The 23868-nt window shown below is 39.2% G+C and overlaps 1 protein-coding gene across 1 annotated transcript in view; it reads right to left on the minus strand.

The window, feature by feature from the left end:
- Positions 1-23481, minus strand: part of ARHGAP6 (Rho GTPase activating protein 6) — a 215050-nt gene extending 191569 nt beyond the window's left edge. The window contains exon 1 of the mRNA XM_063305093.1: positions 22569-23481. Coding sequence (XP_063161163.1) covers positions 22569-23126 — 558 coding nt within the window. The 5' untranslated portion in view covers positions 23127-23481. The remainder of the gene's footprint in view (positions 1-22568) is intronic.
- Between the last annotated feature and the right edge of the window lie 387 nt (positions 23482-23868).

The raw sequence follows: 23868 nt of genomic DNA on the forward strand, positions 1-23868 counted from the left end.
AACAAGCGTTCGAAGCGCTCAAACAAATCTTTACCACAGAACCAATTTTACAGCATCCAAACCCCTCTAAACCCTTCGTTGTACAAGTCGATGCTTCTGATTTCTCCATAGGAGCAATTTTGTTACAATCTGACCAATCTAGCACTTTAAAACCCTGTGCCTACCTCTCTCGCAAATTCACTGAAACAGAAAGGAGATGGCACGTTTGGGAAAAAGAGGCTTTTGCTGTAAAAACGGCTTTAGAAACATGGCGACACCTGTTGGAAGGCACTTCAAACCCTTTTGAAGTCTGGACTGACCATAAAAACCTGGAAGCTCTAAGCACCAGTCGAAAACTCAGTCCCAAACAGCTGCGCTGGGCTGAGTTTTTTAGCCGCTTCGACTTCACCCTTAAATTTATACCAGGCAAGAAAAACTTTTTAGCTGATGCACTCTCCCGCAGACCGCAAGATGCTGGCCCAGGGCCAACTGTCCAAGGCACCGTCTGGACCGACAAACAATTAAGTTTGGCAGCAGTGACTCGCAGCCAGACCCAAGCGCAATCAACACAACCTCCAGCCGCTCCGCCTTCCAGCTGCTCGCCGCACTTGTCAATTCCCTCCGATTTGCAACAACAGTTGCTTTCCCACCTTAAAACAGATACTTGCAAACTAATAGACACATTTTAACTTTCACCGACGATCTTGCCTGGCGCAACGATCGCCTTTATGTACCCGATGCTATGCGACAAACCATACTCCAGCGCTGCCACGATGACAAGCTGGCTGGACATTTTGGCTACGTAAAAACTTTGCACCTTGTTCGCCGGCAATTCTGGTGGCCAACTTTACTCAAAGACCTGAAGGCATATGTCACTGCGTGCCCTGTATGTGCTGCGATCAAACGCAAACCAGGCAAACCCCAAGGTCTCCTTCAACCCGTTGCCACCCCATCTGTCCCTTGGCAGGACATTTCCATGGACTTTATCGTCGATCTACCCCCTAGTCAACGCAAAACTGTCATTTGGGTGGTCAAAGACTTTTTCTCCAAACAAGCCCACTTCATTCCATGCGCGTCTATCCCCACCGCACAACAGCTGGCACGCCTCTTCCTCACCCACGTGTACCGCCTCCACGGTATCCCCGCCCGTTTGGTGAGTGACAGAGGCACACAATTTACGTCACAATTTTGGCGGGCATTTTTGAAACTTTTAGGTACAAAACAGTCACTTTCCACTGCCTGGCATCCGGAAACGGACGGATCTACAGAGGCGGTTAATTCCACACTGGAACAGTACCTCAGGGCTTTTGTTAATTACCAACAGGACGATTGGGTCGACTTACTCCCATTTGCTGAGGTCGCTTACAACAATGCCGTTCATCAAACCACTGGTCAAGTTCCTTTTAAAACAGTTTTTGGACGTGAATTTGTTCCTATTCCTGAACTTCCTCATCCTCAACCCCTACCAGCCTCCCTTACTGACTGGGCGGACTCTCTAAAGGACTCATGGTCTAATATTCAACTGGCTCTCCTCCATGCCCAAGCTACCTATAAGCGCCATGCCGATGCCAAGCGTTCCCCGGAACCATCCTTTGCTGTCGGGGATAAAGTCTACTTATCCACTAAGTTTCTCAAGTCCCCACAGCCCTCTAAGAAACTTGGCCCTAAATTTGTCGGACCTTTTCCAATTATTGCTCAACTCAACCCTGTTACGTTTAAACTTGATTTGCCTCACAACCTTAAACGTTTACATCCTGTTTTCCATTGTAGTTTACTCAAGCCCTGCCTATCGTCGGACCGCTGGCATCCACAACCCATTCCACCACCTCCACTCATGATCGACAACCAGCAACACTTCGAGGTGACAGCCATCCTCGATTCCCGACGCCAGCGCTCCACGTTGCAATACCTCGTCCGCTGGAAACATTTCCCTCATCCTGAATGGGTTGCTGCTCCGGACGTGCTTTCCCCTCGTCTCGTAGCCCAATTCCACTCTGCCTACCCTGACAAGCCTGCTCCATAGTTTTTTTTGGGGGGGCAATATGTCATGTTCTCATTTCAATGTGCTGTTAACATTGTAACGTTTCACATGTCTTTTTCTGTTCCGTGTTCCTTCACCCGGGGTTTTTCCATTCCTTCACCCTCCGTTGTTTTGAGGGCTTGGAATGTATGTTTGGGTTTGCGCTCCTGCTCAAGGTTGCTTTCCCAGGCGCGTCTAACGGCTTCTAGCACCTGGGAGGGGGAGCGTCCTGACGAGGGATGGGGCGGAACTTGCTTACAGGCAAGGCTTTTAAGTTTGTATTTGGCGCGCTTTTGCTCATTCTCAGCTTTCTCTGTATTTGCATACTATTCCTTTAATAAATCAGTTATCTTTAAGCCCGAGCTTGTGAGACTGAGTATTTGGGATTAGGCAACCGTTACATTATGTGACAATGTGAAGCCCAAGATATTCCCAGGTTTGGGAGGTTGCTCAGAGTGGTAAAGCAGGATAGAGACAGCTAGAGAACAAATGGTATAACATTCACTTTGAAGTCAACCAAGCATGTTTTAGTGCATACTGTACCATCATGCTTATTTTATGGAAATAAAAGCCAAAACAGTTTATTTTATTATTTCCACTGCATATTTAGTCAGAACTTTTTAGAGTGATCGAGGATTATTATTTGCTCTATAAAACTTAACACTGAAACTTTAAAAAGCTGCTGTGACAGACTTGTAAGATAATATCACTCATCTTCATTCCGACTTAAATGATGGTTTTAATATACAGGTAGTCCTCACTTAATGAGCATTTGTTTAGTGTTCAGACTTATGACACTGAAAAACCAACTTGTGACCAGTCCTCGCACTTACGACCATCACAGCATCCCCATGGTGATGGGGATCATGGTCACATGATCACAATTTGGGCACTTGGCAACTGGTTTGCATTTACAACCATCATTGCATCCTGCAGTCACATAATCAGCCTTTTCAACCTTCCCAGCCAGCTTCCAGCAAGCAAAATCAATGGGGAATTGCATGATTAACTTAATAACCACTGGCTCACTTAATGGCCACAGTGATTCACTTAATGACCACCACAAAAAGGTCATAAAATCTGGTCAGATTTGCTTAATGACTGCTTCACTTAGCAACTGAAATTCCAGTCCCAATTGTGGTCATTAAGCGAGGACTACCTGTAGATTGTACTGATGTGTTCACTGCACTGTTTTGTCTTTTGTCTGTGCATCAGTTTATAGATGACAGGGACAAGATCCTTGTGTTTACTTTGCTCATGTTGGTTTATTCATGTTAATTGAAAGGGATTAGCTGGATGAATCCAGAAGATGAAAAACTTGTAAGTATTTATTTAACCCATATATATGGCTATCCAATTTACAAGTTGCAACTCTGGGCAGTGGACAAAAGATTAGGAATATATAGTACACAAACCGGAATGGCAAGTTTGCCAGTTGGCTATAGGGTTTCACTCCCTCAGAAAGAGTTCGTTCCTATACTCATTGCTGTGTTTAGGGCCAAAGTAACTTCCGTGGCCATACAAGCTTGAGTTTAGATATTAATTATGCACTATCTCGACAGGGACAGAGTATGATTATTGTTCCTGTATATACAGAAGAGTTAATAGGAAAGCAGTTGAGTGGTTCTTTTTATTTTATCATTCCATAATGTGGCAAGGGCCTTGACAGGATCACCAGCCTTGCAAACTGGAGAATCCTGGGGACTAATAATTCAGAAATCATTGAGTCCAAAGTTTCTACCCTATAGTAGCCACCCCCAAGCTAAACCCTACAATGTGGTCAGTACGTGATATTGTTATCTGTAAGGATATTGTTATCTGGACAATTATTTGAGTAATCCTTCCCAAGTTCACTGTGGAAACTGGATAAAGACAACATCAGTTGTCCAAGTTCCAAATTGATATTCATGTATTCATGAAGTAATTTGTCACCATCACATAGCCTCCCAGAATGAGCTTTATTTTCTTCTTTGTCCAATCTATGATTTTTTCAAGTTCTATTTTTGCCATTATCTCAGATTTTTGTTGCTTAAGTATATCAGGGAATCAATTGAGTTACATTTGTGAGTAGAGAATACTTTAAAATGGAACATGGAAGTTTGCCTTCTCCAGTTTGTCAACTTCCAAATGTGTGGGGAATTTTCCATGGTAACAATTCTGGGAATTATAATCTCTCCATATTTAAATGTTATCAGATTGGGAAATGTCATGTAATAGATTGGATGGGATTAGTATAATCAAGAGATGTGTGAGGGCATCACTATACTCCTGAGTCTTCTCTTTCTCATGTCTACTGACCTTAGAAGATGCTGCCCACACACACTTTGTTGCATGCCCCGATTTATATACAGTTAAATTTAAAATAGTCACAAAACTGCTATATAAATTACACTTTCATTGCTGAGATAGAACAGATCTACTTATACGTTTCAATTTTTTTCTGACCTCATTCCAATGTGATGTAATATTTTAACTAAAAACAAAGGCTAAAAATAGGTTGACTATAATTTATAAACCAGGATTTTCCAACCTGAAATATTGCCAAGATTTTAAAATCTACAGGCCTCAGAAGTAAATTCAATTATTAACAGCTACAGTAGACCAAATATAAGTGGATTAAATAATGTTTTAGTAATTAATTCCAATTGAGATAAATGGGAGAAGTTGGGACAACACAGCACTGCTGGTTTTTAAAAATATTCAACTAAACATATGAACCAATTGTTAGCCAGTGGCTTAATTTCCATAAATTGAAATAGTAAGATTCCTTCCATAAGAAAAACAGGTTTCCTGTGATCCAAACTTTAGATGAATGAACACTATACTACTAAATTCCAAGTACTAAATTTCTTAAGAAATTAAATTACTTAGCAATATCATTTTCCATATAAAAAGTTGTCTAATACTGCATATTTAAGTTATATTTCTTCCTTAAGGAACTCAATATATGATATATGTTCCCTCATTTAAACTACGTATAAAATCGGTTAAAAATGAGAAACAGTAATTGCCCCATGGCTATCCAAGAAGCCCTGCGCCTGAATGAAAATCTGTGACAAAATCTCCACATTAATAAATACTCTAATAATTATTTTAGCTTTTTAGATCAATTAGATAACATTTCTAGCGTACTTAGCCTCCTAATGTTGGACAAGCTGGCTTAATTTATTTTGAAGGCATCAGGTTGGGGAAGACTAAAGTTTAGCATATTATACAGAACAAATGAAAGCAACTGTTGTTTAAAAATACTAATTACATCTTATAAACAAAATCTTTTAATTTCACTTTTATATTTTAATTTTATTTTTAATGACAATGAATGTAAGCACTCACTCATAAATTTACTTTTATTATCCATTTCCCTTATGTTTTCGACAAAAATTTGAGAAAATTTACAAAGCATGGAATAAAAGGAAGGGTCTCCTGATACAAATAACATGAAGTATTCTCATGATAGAAAGATATACTCAGAGAATCATTTGTAGTTCCAGATGTTTATTCGCATGTCCATTCAGAAAGGGTCAGGAAACTGGTATATTCCAGATTTCATCCATAACAACTTTCCCATCTAGCATATCAATTAATAGGGGATTGTGGAAGATAGTTTAAAACATCTGGATAGCACCATATTGCTTTCTGCTTTCATAGCAAGGGGAGAGGAATGTAATCCTATTTTGATCTGCTTCTAGAAATATTTTTTTTCAGTAGTTATTGCTAGAGTTAAGGATTCGCTGGGAGGAGAAAGATGGAAAATTTGGGTGATGGACCATATGAAGATAAAGTAGGAAAGAATTAATTCCTGTCTGAACATCAAATTAGACTTCACACCACTTTATAATTTTATCAGCATACAGATAAATATGGCTTGTCTCATCATACTGGGTTTAATTCTAAAACAAAGATGAATCCATTTTGCTTAAAAACAAACAATAATGAAAAAGAGGTAAGACTTTAATACTGCTATACATAAACATGACTCATAACAAGACTATTATTGAGACCTTCCTAATACACTGCCAGGGTTAAATAAACAATGTATGAGCATGACTTTAAGCAGTAGCATTCAACTAAATTCAGTTACAGAATGAACAAGGGTGTAGCCAGATGAATATTCAAACAATGCATTCAGTCTCATGACCACTGGACTCTTTTAAAGGCATTCCTTAAACTTCACCAATGCAATTTTCTCTAATTCCTCTAGAAATAAAATAGGAAACTTTTTTTAAGAAATAAAGGAAAATATGAACTGGAAACAAGACTCAGGTTGATGATTAGGTGATCTACTGCAACATTATCCATTGCATACTCTAATAATGACAATGCAAAAACTTTATAAGTCTTTGGATAAGATATTCACAGGGACACAGCATGCTAGTATGGGTCGAAAGGGCACACCACACTGCTGAGTGTATTCATTGCTTTTCCTCAGGGCTTGGGGAAAGGAATGACTGGAAGAATATCTGGTTCACCAAAGGAAGAGCAGAAAGTTCAGTGCTCCAACCCACATCCTGTATTGAGTAGGGAAAATACCCCAGCTGATGACTGGGAGGGACAGTTTTTGGCAAGCTACCATTCTGATAGCTCTTGAAAAAAGGGAGAATATACCAGGAGCAAGGATGAGGTGGGAGTTCCTTCCATTTGGAAATCACCTTGCAGCTCAAGAAAAAACCCAGCAAAATTGTATTTTAATTTCTCATGAAGTAACAATTGAGCTGATACTAAATTAGTTCATGTTCCTAACCTAGGCACAAGACCTAAGTCCATAGAATTGTGGGAACACAGTGGAGCAGCAGCTCCATCATGTGGAAGAGTGATTAGAAGACAGAAATAGAAAACTAGAAAACTCCTAAAACTAAAAATGGAACGGAACGGAACGGAATGGAATGGAACGGAATGGAATACCCAAGAAGTTGGCTTGGCTGTGTATAATCCAGAGCAAGGAAACCACAAGTTTTTTTTTAATGGCAGGTGAATACAGTAAATGATCAATGTTTGTTACATATGCAAATGTGAACATGCATCAAAAGAATTACTATTTAACTGATCTCCACTCTTTTCCCACTCAAAACAAGAATATTTATACCACTGAAAAGGCTCAAGAGTCCTTTAAGATTCACTTTTATTTGGTCCAAGTATTCTCTTCAGAAGAAAGGATAATACTGTGGGAAATATTCTTTGATATTATGTGTGTCCACATAAAAACTTGAGGACTGTAGCATAGCCCAATATCAGTAAGCATATTAGCAAACTTAAAGATCTGATACTAGTGCTGCAATCTATATTTTTAAATTAAATTATGGCAATTACAAAACAAAATCTGGAGGTAGACTTATTCATTTTGTCAGATGTAGAACTGGAAAAATGATTTTCACATTTTAAATTAATCCAGGGAGAGATAACTGGTAACCTCTAGATGTATAATAAGCTACAGCCAGCATGGCCAATATGGGAAACATTCAGTATTCCAAAGCATCTAAAAGGCACTGTCAGACTTCACACCAGGTATGACAACAGATCTTGATTCTCCAGACACCTAATCACATATTCAGGAACTCATTTATTCACGCACATGACACAGATTATCTGCTTTAGTGAAGGTAAAACTATATGCGTACTATTTGCCTACTACAGAGCACACAATCTAAGCCACACAGTACATAGAGGTCTATGTTCCAGTGCTTACCTCTGAGGTTTTTTCCCTCCCACCTTTCTGAGTCAAGTAATATTTGGCAGTATTGTGAATAGTATGAAATCACTAAAACAAAACAAGTTTGATGAACAACGCTTGCAAAAGAGGCTTGCTGTATACGGTTGCCAAGGCTCTGGCAACCATTAAGATGTAATTATCTTTCATTCAATGGCATGCCTGCTTCCGCATGCAGCTATTACAAGATTCCAGACAAAAACAACTATACTATTTGATGAATTTAATAGATTTAGGAAGAACTAGCACAGCTGCACAGATAGAATCCTTCTTTGGTTCAGAGGAGTACCATCCGCATACAAAGTTATCAAATATATCCTGCTTCTAAATAGGAATACAAAAAGTAATAAAAAGTTCCATTTCCATAAGCCTTCAAACAATCAAAAGAAATTCTACTAATGAAAATGTGGTTGAAAGCTTGGCCCAAAGAGTTTTTTTTTTTTTAAATAAGAGAAAATGCTTTATTCATCATTTAGAAAATAACTTCGGAGTGACATTACTGGATTTTTTTTTTATCTGCAAGCAAACCATATAGCTTTTCGGGCCTTTTGGCCATAAAATAAATTAATAATAGTATAGGATTGTATTTCCTCTTGGCCCTTCATCTATCATACTTCATGTAGCTTCTAATCTTCCAGTGCCTCCAATCTTTGTAACTTTTTGCATATCCTCTGAAAACAGGAAAACACACTGGCCTATATATACCCACATTTCTGTAATACCTAGGATCCTTTGGGAATACAACTGAAAAGTTTATTCAGTAAATTAGAAATACCTTCTATGGGAAGCAAATGACATGACAGAATGAAAAAAATTCCTGCTGGAAAAATATTTTTAAATTGTTCAGAGAACTGAAACAATAAAAAAAATAAACCAATACTGCTCAGTGATGCCACTGGTAGCTAATGAAGTGATTCAAGTATGGCGCTGCATTTTGTTTTGAGAAAAGGAACAATACCTGCTTTTTTTAAAGTGTTATTTATGAGAAGACAAATTGAATAAATATGACCACATATAACATCTTCTCCTCAATTCAACTCAGTCACCAATGCTAACAAAAACAGACACCTATTCAACTATTCACTTCTCTAGCTATGTACAATGTATGTATGCACCGCTGCCAATTACTAACTTCTTTCTGAACAGAAATTATAAAAACAAAGTTCCATGAGGACTTACAAAGTTTCAACATTATGCATCCATGGCCTGATTCATTTGGTATAGAATAGCAATACACAAAACACTTCCAATTATTTTGAATGAAATACTTAATACATTTTAAAAATTGCGTATTTAAATTTGCAGATTCAGATTGCAAATTTATCCATTTTCAAGTTAATGTGCTAAATTTATCCATTTGCAAGTTAACGAATTAAACAACTGTTCTTGTTATCTGAATATCCACCATGGTGATTAGATCATCTCTCTCCTTGGAACATGTAGGTATTCAAAATGAATATAAAATTTATCTTATTGTTGACTTCTTAAAAATGCAAGAAACATCAATTAATAGAAGCATAATAAAGCAATGTAAAATTAAGTAGGCAATCCAAATTTCTCTTCACATGCAACTTAGAAAGACTACGACAAGAACCCAGCCTATTTCCAAGCAATAGTACAAACTGACTAACCTCAACAAGAAGTTGGTGAATTACAATGTATGGAAGAGTAAAAAGAAAAGGTGAAACCAGCAATAGACCTCTGCCAATTTTTCTCAAAACTAGTTAATTTACATTCCTGCACAAGCTCATGAGCTTCAGTGAAGGATCAACACTAACTGCATAATAAAGTATTTGTACCTTATACTTACATGCAGAAGATTTTATGTTTCTCAACAGCAAGCTCTTTTGCTGAAACTTAGGAGGGATGCCCCAGCATTCTCCAACAGCAGGATCTTCCATATGCATTGTCTTCAATTTGCAGCATTCTCCAGCCAGCTGTCCTCTTCAGACTATGAGACAGCCAGGCAAAGCTACTAATAAAATTCTTTATTGAATAAACTATTTACAATAGCAAGTTCTTGCAATAGGTTAGAGCATGTAATTCAATCAAGTCCACCCAGGTGGCAAAGGACACCCAGGCAACACTGCAGAGTCAGACTGTGGCCAGGCAGCAAGGCAGAACTTGGCCAGTTCTCTGATCAAAGCTGCAAGGCTGGAAGGAGCTAGGGTGCGTGGCAAAGGAGCGGCTGAACACTCGGATTGGTGTCCTGGCACACAGGCTGGATCAGGCTGGCACACAGAGGCTGGATACGGCTGGGCTGGAGACAAGGCTAGATTGGGCTGGAGCACTGAGACAAGACTGGGATCTGGAGGCAAGGCTGGACTGAACTGGACATTTAGGCAAAGGCTGGGATCTGGAGGCAAGGCTGGTCTGGACTGGATGAGATCTGGAAACACACCAGGATCACACTGAAGCGAAGAGGCTTGGAGCTGGACACGAGAATGTGCTCAACAGGCGGAGAGAGGCTCTACTGGAATGACCCAAGCAGGAGGAAGTTCCACGAAGGCAAAAGGCGCTGGCACTGGTTCCATGCTGGCTACAGGCAAGGCTTCCAACGCTGGTAAGGATTCTTCCACAGGTGCTGTGAGCTCAAAGGAGTGGTTGTCTCCGGCAGTTCGCTCTTGGTACACCTGCCTTTTTATTTGCTCCTTTTCGCACCATTTTCCCTTACCAGACAGTTGCGCTTCTTTTTCTTTCACACGCTTCTCTGCTCTCCTCTCTCGACCACTGATTGGAGGCTTCAAATCTCCCTCTGGAGTTTGTCCAATCATCTCCTGTGATTTCTCCCGCTCTGCTGAGTCACTTCCTGGTTTAGATTCTTCAGGACCTCGCTGGTAGGTTTCAATTTCTCCTTCTGACTCCAAATAAGTGTCGTTTTCAGAGTCGGAAGCAGGCTCAGACCTCACACCGGCATGCTCATTGCTGAGAATTAAGGGAGTTGAACTTTGCATACCCGGATAATATCTAGGCTATGAAAGACTGGTATAGATATCATTGAATTAGATAGGCTATTGATCCTATTTGGTACAACATAAGCAGCCTCTTACATTTCTAACTGGCAGTCGCTAGCCAATTTTAGATGATATCAAAATATTAAAATGAGGTTGGAATAAATTAATACTCAACCTAGTGGGAAACCACTAGGAAATCACAAGGATATAGGCTAGACTGCAAAATTGAAAAGATCCCAGGAGAAAGCAGTGACAAACCACTTCCATATTATGCCAACAGAATTACATGGACATGTCCATGAAGTCATCAGGAAGTGACTTTGACTGAAGGATGCTTTATCATCACCTATGTTCCCATGAACAGGGGACATTAGTTCATAAGTCTGTGACACAAAATTATATTTCTAGCTTTCTAAATGACAGCAATTTAGTTATCTGTGGAAATGTTACGGGTTCTATCTGCCAGGGACTTGCAATGGGTGGAGGCAGGCCTTCTCTGCCATGGCTCCCTCCTTGTGGAACATTCTCCCCCCTGAAATTAGGCTTGCTCCTTCCCTGCTATCGTTTAGTAAGTCGCTCAAGACAAGGTTGTATTGTCAGGCCTGGGGGTCTTTGGGAAAAGGAGACATTCTTAGATGGCTCCACTTGAATACTCTTGCGCTCTATGCGGGGCTGGTATACTTTTTATAGTGATTTTATAATCTGGTGATAATTTTTTAATAATCATTTTTTTATAATTATTGTTCTTATTTATTCACTATTTTTATCTCACTGTTATACGCTGCCCAGAGTTGCCCTGTGTGAGATGAGTGGCCATATAAGTGTGAACAATTCATTAATTTAACATTTTGCAGTAAGGATGAAATTCAGACTAGAAAGAGAAGTTATATGTGCAGTGCCTTGAGGGGATAATATAGATTAATAAAACTTTTTCAATATGATGCCCAACTCATCTGGGGGGGCACCTAATTGGAATCAGATGAACTTGATCTACAAACCTGTGTCAGTTGGTTGTTATGGACCCACAACCTAACGTATTCATTACTACTTTTTTGGATGAAATTTTCAGGAGCCATAGCAAGCTAGCCATTTTATCATGTAAAGTGAAATGCTAATATTGCCCTTTAAAAATAAGGCCACTTGTAACGCCGACTGTTTAGTACACACAGCTATTTATTTGTTTGAATGACTGACTGATCAATTTATACTCTGCCTTTCCACTGTGGCAACTATTCAAAGCAGCTAACACATTTTTAAAAAGGAAAAAAAGTTTACAAATATAAATTACAGTTAGTACTAAAATCAAGAAACAATTAAAAACCTGGCAAGAGAGACTTATCTTAAAGATTTCCTAAAGCCATGGAGAGGAAGATGGCAAAACAGTTCCCAAAGTAGCATGCTGCATAGCCTGGAAGCAATGAAGTAAAAGGTTAATTTTCACATGCCAGAAAGGTGGGCCTCTGAAAGCTGTGATATCTTCAGAAAGGTCTCTCCTGTGTATCTTATGCAAGAGCTGTTATACCAGAAAAGGCAGTCCTTTAGATGGCAAGGCCCTACACCATTTAGGGCTTAAAAGAGTAGTATCAACAGTTTGAACTGGGCCCAGTAAGCAATTATCAACAGTGCAGACCTTTCAGTGCAATCAGCATATGAATATTATCCAGTATACCAGTTAACTTAATTATTAATCAATTAATTACTAATTATTATGTTAGCAGTTAACTTAGGCATGAAAGCCAGCTGGGTGACCTTGGGCCAGTCACTCTCTCTCAGCCCAACTCACCTCACAGGGTTGTTGTGGGGAAAATAGGAGGAGGAAGGAGTATTTGATATGTTCACCGCCTTATTTATAAAAATAATAAAGGCAGGACAGTAAACAAATAAATAAAACTGCTACATACATTGGAACTTCCACATACTTTTCAATGAGACCCATGTAGCATGCATTGAACTAGTCAATTCTGAATAACAAGATGTCAATAAGTCACTAAATCCAAATTGTTTAAGCAAGGGTCATATTTGCTTCACTAGACATAACTGCAAAAGCACTCCTTGCTACAGCTGCCACCAGCAATATCTAGTGAAAGCTGAAGATCAAGAAACACTCCAAGACTGTGTAGTTAGTCTTTCAATACCACCCCAAACAGGCTGAACCTCTACCCCCAATTCCAATATTCTATTTATTAAAGACGTCTCTATCTTGTGCGGATTTAATTTAGCTTGCCTTCTCTCAGCCTGCCCATTATATAACTTAGAATACTATCCAGGATACAGCCACCTAGTAGTTGATCATCGACTGGTTGACTCACAGTTTCAAGGAATTTTTAAAAATTGTGCAACTGGTCAACAATACAACCAGAAACAAAAAAGGGGGGAATGCAGTATACAAAGTAACCAGTGTCGTGCAGAGCAACTGGAGTTAGCTTTTTACATGGTGGATTATGTTGGGCAGGGCTGGAATTTCAGCTGAGGGAATCATCAGTCATAGGCCTTAGAGCGTTATGGATTAAAACTGTATGAACAGCAGCACAGCCCAAATCCATTTTGAATGCGCAGCAAGAGGGGGCAGCAAGATTTAGGGTAGCATGATTTCCTGCCAGTTCCAGAACTGGAGGGGGGCACAGCAAAACAGATGTGTGGGCCTGAAATAGATTCAGATAATCAGTGTCATACAAATACACATGGAGCTGCAAAGCCTCATATTTTAATCACTTTCCCAGAAACAGAATATCTGAGACCAATCTTTAATTATATATATATATATCAAGTCAAATAAGGGTTTGTTCAGCAACTGTCTTATTACTTCCTCTTTTAGGCAGGGGAGAACACATCCCATTCATGTGAACCTCTATCAAACAGCAAGCTTGTTTATTCTGAGCTTATCAAGAACAAAGCATGAAATGGAGGCATCTTCAAACCATAGCAAGTATTTCCTAAGCCTTGGGGGCCTTCCAAAATACACAGAAAAGTATTAGTTCATACATTTTAAAAGAAAAGAGAGAAAAAGAACAAAAACTCTTGTAAAATTAAACATGTTCATTTTTCTTTTCAACCTGTAAACCACTGAAGCAATAAGCTCAAAGGAAAAATACCCAGTGGTGTAGAAGTGAAGAGACTTGAGCAGAGGAAGATATAAAGTGCTGGAATGGGTATTAGGTTCAGGGGAGAATGCTTACTATTTGTCATACTCCCCGATCACAATGTCCTCAGAACATCCTGATCGGACTCACATCCATCTTCATCGAACCCGTGTCAACAGACTGAGAGTCACCAGAAGCCCAGAAGGGAAGTGGTATTGACCTGGAATGTGAAGTGGGTTGTTTAGGCTAGCCGTTTATTGCCCAAGGCCATCTGGCCAAGTACCATCTGGGCCATCTGTTGGCAAAGAGGGGAGTACATGCTTTGATGGGTAGAGGGGGGGGGAGTAGAAAATGTGAATTTTAAATTGTAGAATGCGCGGGAAAGAAGCCATTTACAACTTTGCTTTGTATCAGATGCTTCGCTTCATTAAACAGTTAAAAGAGCCCAAGCCTCAGAACTGTCTTTGAGTGAATGCTCGAGCATGTGGATCATTACACTATTATTCATCCTCTGAATAACCCCTCCACAGCACTTTTTCTGATCTAACTAAATTATCACAACATAAAGGAAATATAAAAAATATATATTTCTTTCCCCCAAAAACTATTCCTTTAATCTAGCTACTCAGCTATTCCACACTGTAGAAAGGAAAGCTTTCAAGTGATTGTTTGTCCTTCCAAACCACACACACACTTCTTCAAAAGTTCTGAATGTATTGTATTACATGAAGCTTTAACTGTTTTACATTATTGTACCTTAGTAAAAACATATCCAAACACTAAATAAATGTTAGTCCTGATTCAAAACTTGATCACAGATACCCTTCACCCATAAATTTCAATATACAAAGGAAACTCAACAGCACTGGAACTCTGTCCTTAAATTTTGCCCTTCAAAGGTCAGATATAGGGTTCCAACTGAAAAGAAAAAATTTACATTAGAATTTACCTCTTGCTTCCCCAGCCCTGTTAAGTTTGTTATTGGCAAAGAAAATATGAGATAGAATCTGATTGTGAATTTGTGTTTCTTAAGAGTGCTTTCCCCATCAAACTCTAGAACAAAATTTTAAAACTTCTCTATAATATTAACTATCACTGTGTATGCATAAGTTGATTTCATTATCTGTCAAATACTTCGTGTCAGGTAGCAGGTTGGTAATAATTTGCTTGCTAAGTTCTTCATAAGTAATCATAAGTAAATGGCTAATATTTCATCTGTCCTTATTCTATAAAAGTACAGATCTTGGCTGGGTACACCTATCATGCTGAGCATAGTTTGTTTTGGTTTTGGCTTAGAACAATGAACCCATTCATTGTGGTTTGTAAACTATGATTTATGGCTTAGCATGATGTACGAACCGAGTGATTTTGCTTTAGTATCTTTCTTTCTACCTACTGTTCTGAAATCTGAAGGACAAGGAAGCTTTACAACGAATGACAAGTCCTGTAATAAAATGAATTCCAGTACAATCTTAATATAATGATCAGCATAAATCTCAAATTCTCTCCATATTTGAGTACCTTTATTTCTTCCTGGACCACTTTAACAAATGAATAAATCCAGACTAAAAACTATTTGTCATGCTTTGAAAGTCAGTGTTGATATGTTTACTGCTCAGCAGTTTATCAAAAAGTTATTAAATATGCCTTCATCTACTTAATGAAGCAATTTAATGAAGTACAGAAAAACTGCCATAAGAATACCCATCTTGACAAGCATAAAGCAAAGTTTTGCTTTATAAAACAGCAGGAGTCTCTGATGGCACACCCAACAGACTATTAACATTTATTTTCAGTCCTCTCTAGCTGCTCTTATTAGATTTGATGATCTACAAATGTTAATAAAACAGCTGTTAGAATATGACTCTGCTGAATATCCCAGTGGCATATTTTAAATATCCAGAGATGGTCTTCCAAGACACAGAGAAGCATAATGCCATACAGAATATCTTACAATCTATTTGTCTATCTGTTTGTTGGATCTTATATGCTGCTCCAATACAGCAAGACTGTGTGCTTTTACTTCCCAAAATGTTCAAAGGAGTTTATCAGCTACTATATTCATTTTTTTACACAAGAGGAACAGAATATATCCCTACTGTGATTAATCTATTTGAAGTCAAGGGACTCAACATCTCCTCCACGGGGTTCAATTAAATCCATGCATAAATTTTCCTGTGTTTGACTTTGTTCAATTTAGATTTTTGAAAAAGCTATTTCAGGTAGTGCATAGTATCCAAATTATTTACACTGAAGCAGGACTGACCAAAGGCCATGGATTATCATCTTTAATTAATGGTTAAAGTTAACACTTTGTGAATTTGACCCTGATAACCTTGATGGACATTTATCTTGCTTCCTGGATATTGGAAGACAGGATGCCATAGTATGGACGCTCTCCTGAATTGCTGTTGGCCTTAGAATACAAAAAGGCCCGAGCAGATCTCAGACAAAGGATTCTGGATATGGAAACCTCAACTGAACAATGCTGGAGTTAAGGAACCAATTAGCCAGCTAGATGCCTTGATCAGCTTAATATATTTACATATTACAGATAAACTTTCATACTACTGTGCTTCATGCAATATCATGTACATCTTACTCTAAGTCCTAGATTTAGAAGATTCCTTATGTTAACAGAATCTGTTTCTAAGATGCTGCATAGTTGAATTATTCATTTATGCCCTGTTGTACTGTGATTTTTAGAGAGATTCTTTGTAATACCACCTCATCTTTCTACTTATAGTTCAGTGAATTAGGGAGGTATCTGAGCTGCTTCCAAATGTTATCTGGCTGCTGTGGACTTCAAATACGTTTTACTTCTTGTCATCTTGTCAACAAGGCTGCCATATCTCCATCCACATCATATTCCTTATTCTCGGCAGGGTTTCTTAATGCTTTTCACTGTAGCTGATTTTTCTTCATTTCCTGTTGATTTTAACTTGTATTTACCATACTGTTGTGTGCCTTCTATTGCAATTGAAACTACATATAAATTGATTAAATAATCAAAATATGTAAAATAATGTTTAATGCATCCACATTTTCCATGTTATGTTGTAGAGCTCATCTGCTATTAACAGCCATTTCTCCTTGATTATCTTAGCAGTAGTCTTAATATTTTACTATAGTTATGCACTATAAATTATGTCAGTGGATTTGATATCCATTTTTAGTATTTTTAGGCTCTCCCCCCATTTTGACTATGTATACATATCTTGTTATAATGTTGTATTGTTCATTAACCACAATAAATACATTTTTTTTAAGGAAATATCTCAAGAGCCAGGGAGATCCTGTTTCAGATCATCATATCTGTGAAAGAAGAAGTTACTAAAAATTCATATGGCTGTTATAGGTCCAAGAGTATACTGTTGTTTTTTTCGAAGAGGCTACCTGATATAAGCAGTTCAGTGCAAAACATCTGGCAGCTGAACACCTGTTGAGATTTAGTTGTGAAATACTAGCTATCAAGACACTAAAATTAAACAACTGTTTTATTTTACTGTCTTGCAAAAAAAATTTTTTTTTAATATATTTCACAAAGCATTTATTATGAAAGAATATTCTAAAGTCAAAACACACAGTATGTTACATTCTAGCTGGGAGAGATATAGATGCAGCAACTTTGGTTTTCAGTTGATGTGAGGACACATTGTTGATGGCAGTCCCAAAATCCATTTCTTGACAATTTCAGTATATGCTTGCAACTGGCACACAAAACCGTTGACGCTATTATTACATGTCTGGAATTCAGCACGGACTGATGAAGACGTCCAGCTGTTGCAGTCTGAGGCAGGGGTTATAATACATGTTACTTTCGTTAAAAAAAGTAGTAGAAACTCATATGCATTTATGGATGACATGGCACCTTTACATATCTGTCAGCCTAACAGCATAACATCAAATACCACAGCCTCATTACTTCATTCATTGCTAATTAAATTGTACTATTGTTAAAGTTTTTGTTTGTTAAACAATAACTTGAACAACTGTAGCAGAAGTCATTAGCCTAACAGGGTCATTAGTGCTTACTACTTTGCATTAACAATAGCAGAAGAGTTCTATATGCTCATTTCAACTATGTTTGGAATAAACTGACTCTATAGACAAAGAGCACACTTTTGAATGAGACTTTAAAGAGCAATGTGCCACTGGGAAATGGAACTGTAGGCATATGGATGAGTATAATTTCCAGTAATTTTTCCTCATATGCTTTTTGAAAAGTTGTATGAATAAAAAGCATTCTGTTTGATGAAGGAATGCAATTTAGGACTTTTAAAAAATTACTGGACTTTTATGAACATTGTCTCATGAGAAAGAAATACAGTTTGTTTGCTTCTCTTTAAAAAAATGTAAACCGTAGAAAACCTTTTGAAAAACAACCAGTTTATCATCTTTCTCTTTTAATCTAGTTCATCACCCAAAATAAAAGCAATCTCTGTTCTGGTTTCTCCTTACTCTGCTTTTTCTCTTTTCCAATTAAAAGAAATTTATTGTTGGCTTTGTCTAAGGATAAAGATAGGTCTGGGAAAAAGCTGGATTTTCCATTTTTTACAATGGAGATCCAAATCATAAGTCTCAGCCCTACATTTATATAGAGATAAGCACAGAATCCTCTGGAGCTTAACATCGGTGTCTAAACTTTCTTCCTCACTTCAGTTGAAGACTAAATTCATGGTTCAATGCCTACTTCTTTTTTTCTAATTACCCTAACATAAGTTCACTGTTTTGGGTGACCTTTGAGTTGAACAAATTTATTTATTTAATCAAATCAAATTTAGTCACTGCCCATCTCACTCAGAGAGTGACTCTGGGCACTATTGCCCTAACCAGGGTTTTAGATTTATCCTTATGGTCAGCTCAGCCACTTTTCCTTATATTTTACAAATAAAACTAATTAGATCCTTAGCCTAAATCCCATTATGCAGAAGTATTTCTGCTCATACAGAACACAACAGAATTTACTCCACATAATTTGTAGTATTTGAAGCTCAAAATTCTTACATATACTGTATCACCTATAACAGGGGTTAGCAACCTTCTTCTGAACAACCAGAGGCCATGCTACTGCCATTTCCCTCATGCCAGCACCAGCTGGGAGACTTGCTCTCCCCATGCTGAGGCAGCTGGTGAAGCATTGCTAAAATGGCTGCCTGAGGATATGGCAAGCTGTTCTCTCCCTCTATCTGGTGGGCCAGATGGACATATTTCTTTTTGAGAGTATGGGCTGGATGATTTTGGGTGGCACACCACATCCAGCCAATGGGCTGTAGATTGCTAATCCCTGCCTATACCTTATAATGGAGGAGGAGGAGTTCAGTAGGAAGTCCTAGAATAAATACATTAGTTTTTATCCAGATACCCTGCTGAAATAATACCTCTGCTATAATAGAAATTCAGCTGTATTTTATGACAAATATACTGTAGGCTTAGGTACTTGGTCCTTTTTTGCCTGCCACTAGTGATAAAATTTCGTGCCCAAAAAGTTTTTGCCCAACAGCAAATAAATTCACACAGGGAGTTCTGCAAACTTTTCTTAATCAACAACTCAATTACATGAATATTAACAGAGTTATATGAATATTGCACAGGTACGTCATGCAGAATGCATTTGAAGATATCCCTGTTGTGATTATAGAACTAGCAGGCAAAAAAAATTTGGCATGCAAAAAAAAGGAACAAGAGCCTAGTCTTAAATTAAATAATTATGTTTGTGCCACTTTGTTAATTAATCAGGAAGCTGCTCTTAATACTTTCCACTTATGTCTAAATCAGGAATTAAGGTGAATAACTTCAAACACGCCAAAAAATTTTAATCAACTCTGGAAAAAAAAAAAACCTTTACTATTCACATGCAGGGATGAACTAAATGACTAAAAGGATTATATGCAAGTGCATGAAAGTTGCATATAATCTGGTTTATAAAGCAAGGTTTTTATCATCTAAATGCAAATAAGGATTCATTTTCAGCATGCCCAGTTCATGGAAGCAGAATTACACTATCTGGCAATAGTTACAGCCTACTTCTACAGAGCACCAAGTGGTTGTGTTTGTATGGTAGCATTTACTCATGAATAACTTAATCATGTTTTTTTTTTTCAATTAAACCCAATTTTCTCATTTGTACAACATGCTATATTAAAATGTGTATGGCTAGTTTGTGAATGAATGTACCCTGCAAACACAGCCAATATGAAGAACAGAGTTCTCCTTTCCTCCTAACATTTATCTCTCTAAATTTTCTCCCAATTCTTTCAAGGACTAATACATCTTGATTAAGGGGCATCCACAATAACCTGTGACTCATACAATATTTTCTTTAATAAGCAGTCCAGTATAAATGTATGTCCAAAAATTATTAATGAATAAGAAATCAATCTCCATAGTTTTCCATAACTTGAACCAATGAAAAAAGGCAAACAACATTAAGCAATAATGTAAGGACCTAATTAATCCTTAAAAACAACCCCGTGCCTTATATTCCTAGGTGCCAATGCTCAAGCAAATCCTATGGTAACAGATTAACAAGGCTGCAGTTAGTCAAGTATGTTAGATTCATATAGCTGGAATGAGCCATTTAAGTAATGGAGTTAAAAACTCTGCTGAGTTCAGAAAACCGGGAAACCCAGTTTAAAGCATTCCAGATACATGGCTTTCCAGCCTCTGCTCAAATACATTTGGTAAAGAGGAGCTTGACATTTTCTAGGTAAATGATTCCACTGTCAGACTGTGATTGTTTTTCACAACATTCAAATGGAAATTGTGTTCCTGTAGCTTAAGACCATGATTCTGTAACTTGTACTCTGGTGGTTCAGAGAACAAATCATATCCTTCTTCCATGTGACACTCCTTTACATACTTTACACCCATGTCACATTGCTGACTCATATTTAGTGTATAATCAAGTACTATTCCAAGATCTTTTTCGCAAGATTTACTATCAGACCAAAAATCCATCATCCATATTCTTGCACTTAATTTCTGTTTCCTAAACTCTTGCGGGCTTTTTTCTTGGGGGGGGGGATGCCTATGATCTTGATTCTTTTAACAGTGTTTTTTATTTGTAAACTGCCCAGAGTCTTGGTCTTTAAATTATAAAATCAATTTAAACTAAATCTGCATTTGTTTCTATTAAATTTAATTCTGTATTTTCAATGCATCCCTCTACCTTCTCATTATCATTTTGAATTTTGTTTCTGTAGTACTACATATTCTGTCCAGTATATGTCATCTGCAAATCTGGTAAGTTCTCTCCATCTCTTTATCCAATTGCTAATAAAAAGGTCTAGCACCTAGGACTGAACCCTACTTGGTGCGTTACTGCAGCATGATGAAAAGCTGTTAAGGAGTGCTTTCTGAGTACTGTTTTCAGGAAGACTTAGTATCACCTGACAGATATGTCATCCAGCCCATAATTACCCAGCTTGTTCACCAGACAAGATATGTTGTTCGTGGCATTCCTATAATCTACCAAGGAAGTTATTCAATCAGTAAATTGCATAAAGTTTATTGGCAAGACTTGTTCTTGATAAATACAAGCTAATTTACTAAAAAAATAGTAACTTCATTGTTTCAAGGTGCTTAGAGTTCACTTTATGATCTCCTCTGCATTTTAACAACCTTCATCAACCTCAGCCCATTCTGATATTTAGCCTTCCTAAAGCCAGAATCTTCTCTACAAGTTCAGACCACAGTACCTACACATACTTTTCTTGGAACACCTGTTCAATCTACTACATACTTCCTTCTGATGTTGAGATTTACAATGAAGTTTTTAATGCACTTATATATTGGCTTCTGACACCCTTTTTTTTGTCATATCCGTGATTTATTGTTAATGGCTCCTTTTTAAAGAACTCCTACCCACCCTGGTGTCTTCTTCCTATTAGTTTGTTTTGTTACTGGATTCTGCTTACCATTGTTCAGAGTTTATTGAAATACTTTTTTTGAAATCCAAAGCATACATTCAGCCTACATGATCTGTAACTAGACAATAATATAACTGCAGTTTATGTGCATGTATTAATTGTATGCTTTGGGAGGTAAGATGGGTGAGGTTTTTTTAAAAAAAGCTCAAGCTTATATTATCCATTATTTTTGTAAACTATGTGTAACTAGGACAAAACAGTCATGTCATTACATCACCGAAGAAATGCAACTTGGCTACAAGAAAGAATAACCTATGTAGGAAGCAAAACTTTCAAGTCACACAGACATCCTAAACTCTCAGGATTTAAAAGTTTAAAAATAATTAAGCACAGAAACCTGCGACAAAGGCAGAAAGGGGGAAAAAATGAAGTATCAACATTTAATGCATACATCCAGGTACGCCTGATACTGATAAAACGTTTTTGAAGAATCCCTTGATGGAGAAGGGAATTGAAACATTCCCCCATTCAACATGGGACAAGAATATTCTAGGCAAGTACTGTATGTGGAACATGTGCTTCCCTAGACTGATTACAACTCCTATACACATCATGCTAAGGCTGCTGAATCCAACAACACATTTTAGATTGCAAAGATCGTTATGCATTTGTCTAACACTTTCAAGTACTGAATAGTTCCATACATTGTTTCTTGCAATTTACGTATCTCCCTATCAATAAGGCAAGATTATCAACTCCTTTTCGCAGATTACTTACCTAAGGCCAGCTTCTGAGTTAACAAACGAGGATATTTCAATTTAGGGTTATCAACACATCAGCTGTCCCTTCCTACCGCTCCTAACTGAATCCAAGAGCTGCGAGGTATCGACGTGATAATAAAATACAGTTATCTGCCTGGCGTCTGAGATCACGCCTAACCTTTAAAGACTACGATCCTACCTCGGACTTCCACACTACGTAGGGAGAGGAGTGACTGCTGGGCATGTGCTGTCCCTTCCTCTGCTGGAGCCACTTTCTGGGCGAAAAGAAGATGCTGTTGGCACCTCCGCCTCCATAGCCGCTGCTGAGAGCCGAGGCTGAGGGCGCGCGCGCCAGGAAAGGCAGCTCCCACGCCGTGAGCCTCTTGACTCGAGGGCTCTCATAGTCGAAGTGGAAACTGCCCGAGGGGGACTTGTCCAAGGGCGTGCTGGGCGTGGAGAGAGAGAAGGCGCCTTGCGCCGGGCCCCCGCCGGGCGGGCGCAGCAGGGCGCGCGAGGAGAAGGCCGCCAAGTGTTCGGCCAACGGACCGCCCGCCGCTTTGGCCCGAGTGCCGCGGGCTGAACTCTCGAGCGTCGTCCCTTCTTCCCCGCTGGAGCGGCCGATCACGGCGGGGTCCAGACTGCGGGTCTGGCGAAGCCTCCGCTTGGAGAAGCTCTTGGAGGATGGCGGGGGACTACCGGCAGCCGCCGGCGAGGAGGAGCACGAGAAGACGCTGTTGAGCAGGCTGTGCGCGGACATCCTGGGGCAGCGGCGCAAAGAGCCACTCAATCTCTCCTGCCTTCGCTTCCCCTCGGCCGCCGCTGCCGCCTTTTCCTCCGCAAGCTGCTGCCTCGAACGCCTGCCCTGCCCGTCTTGAGGGGCTGCTCAGTGCATGCTCCGAGGAGAGTCAGGCGGCAGGCTGGAGGACGCGCCGCTGGAGTTTTACTCCAGCCGTCCCGCGAACCAGCGCCTGGGTCCACCCCTCGGAGGCACCTCGCTCCCCTGCTCCGCTCTGGCAGCGCCTGCACAGCAGCCTGTTCTCTTGCCAAGGCGTCCACTCCCGCGGGACTTGCCGCTCGGCTCTAGTCCAGGGGCTGGGTTGCCCCACGCGTGCCTTCCGGCAGCCTCTGTTGTTATTGCTAAGAAATATTCCGTGACTGCAGCCTAATTTGGCAGGAGAAGGCGAGTACTACCCCCTCCTCCGTGCCTCAGGCCCTCCCTCCAAGCTTGACCTTTCTGGAGTCCCCACGATCCACCTTGGCACGTTGTCCGCAACGACTCAAGCGGACGCCCTGGGGCCGCGCAATCCTGAGCACCCGTTCGCTTTGAGACTGCGCAATGTGGCTGTGGTGTATTTTATTATAACGTCGATATCCCACAGCTGTTGGATTCAGTAAGTTGTTCAAATTATTTCGGATCAGAGTTTGATTCTGAGCCGAATTCCATTTCCGATTCTGTGTGTCTCTGTTATCTTCCCCCTTCATCTCATCTTTGGCTCTTC

This window comes from Candoia aspera, chromosome 5 (genome assembly GCF_035149785.1).
Source record: "Candoia aspera isolate rCanAsp1 chromosome 5, rCanAsp1.hap2, whole genome shotgun sequence".
In the NCBI taxonomy this organism is placed as follows: domain Eukaryota; kingdom Metazoa; phylum Chordata; class Lepidosauria; order Squamata; family Boidae; genus Candoia; species Candoia aspera.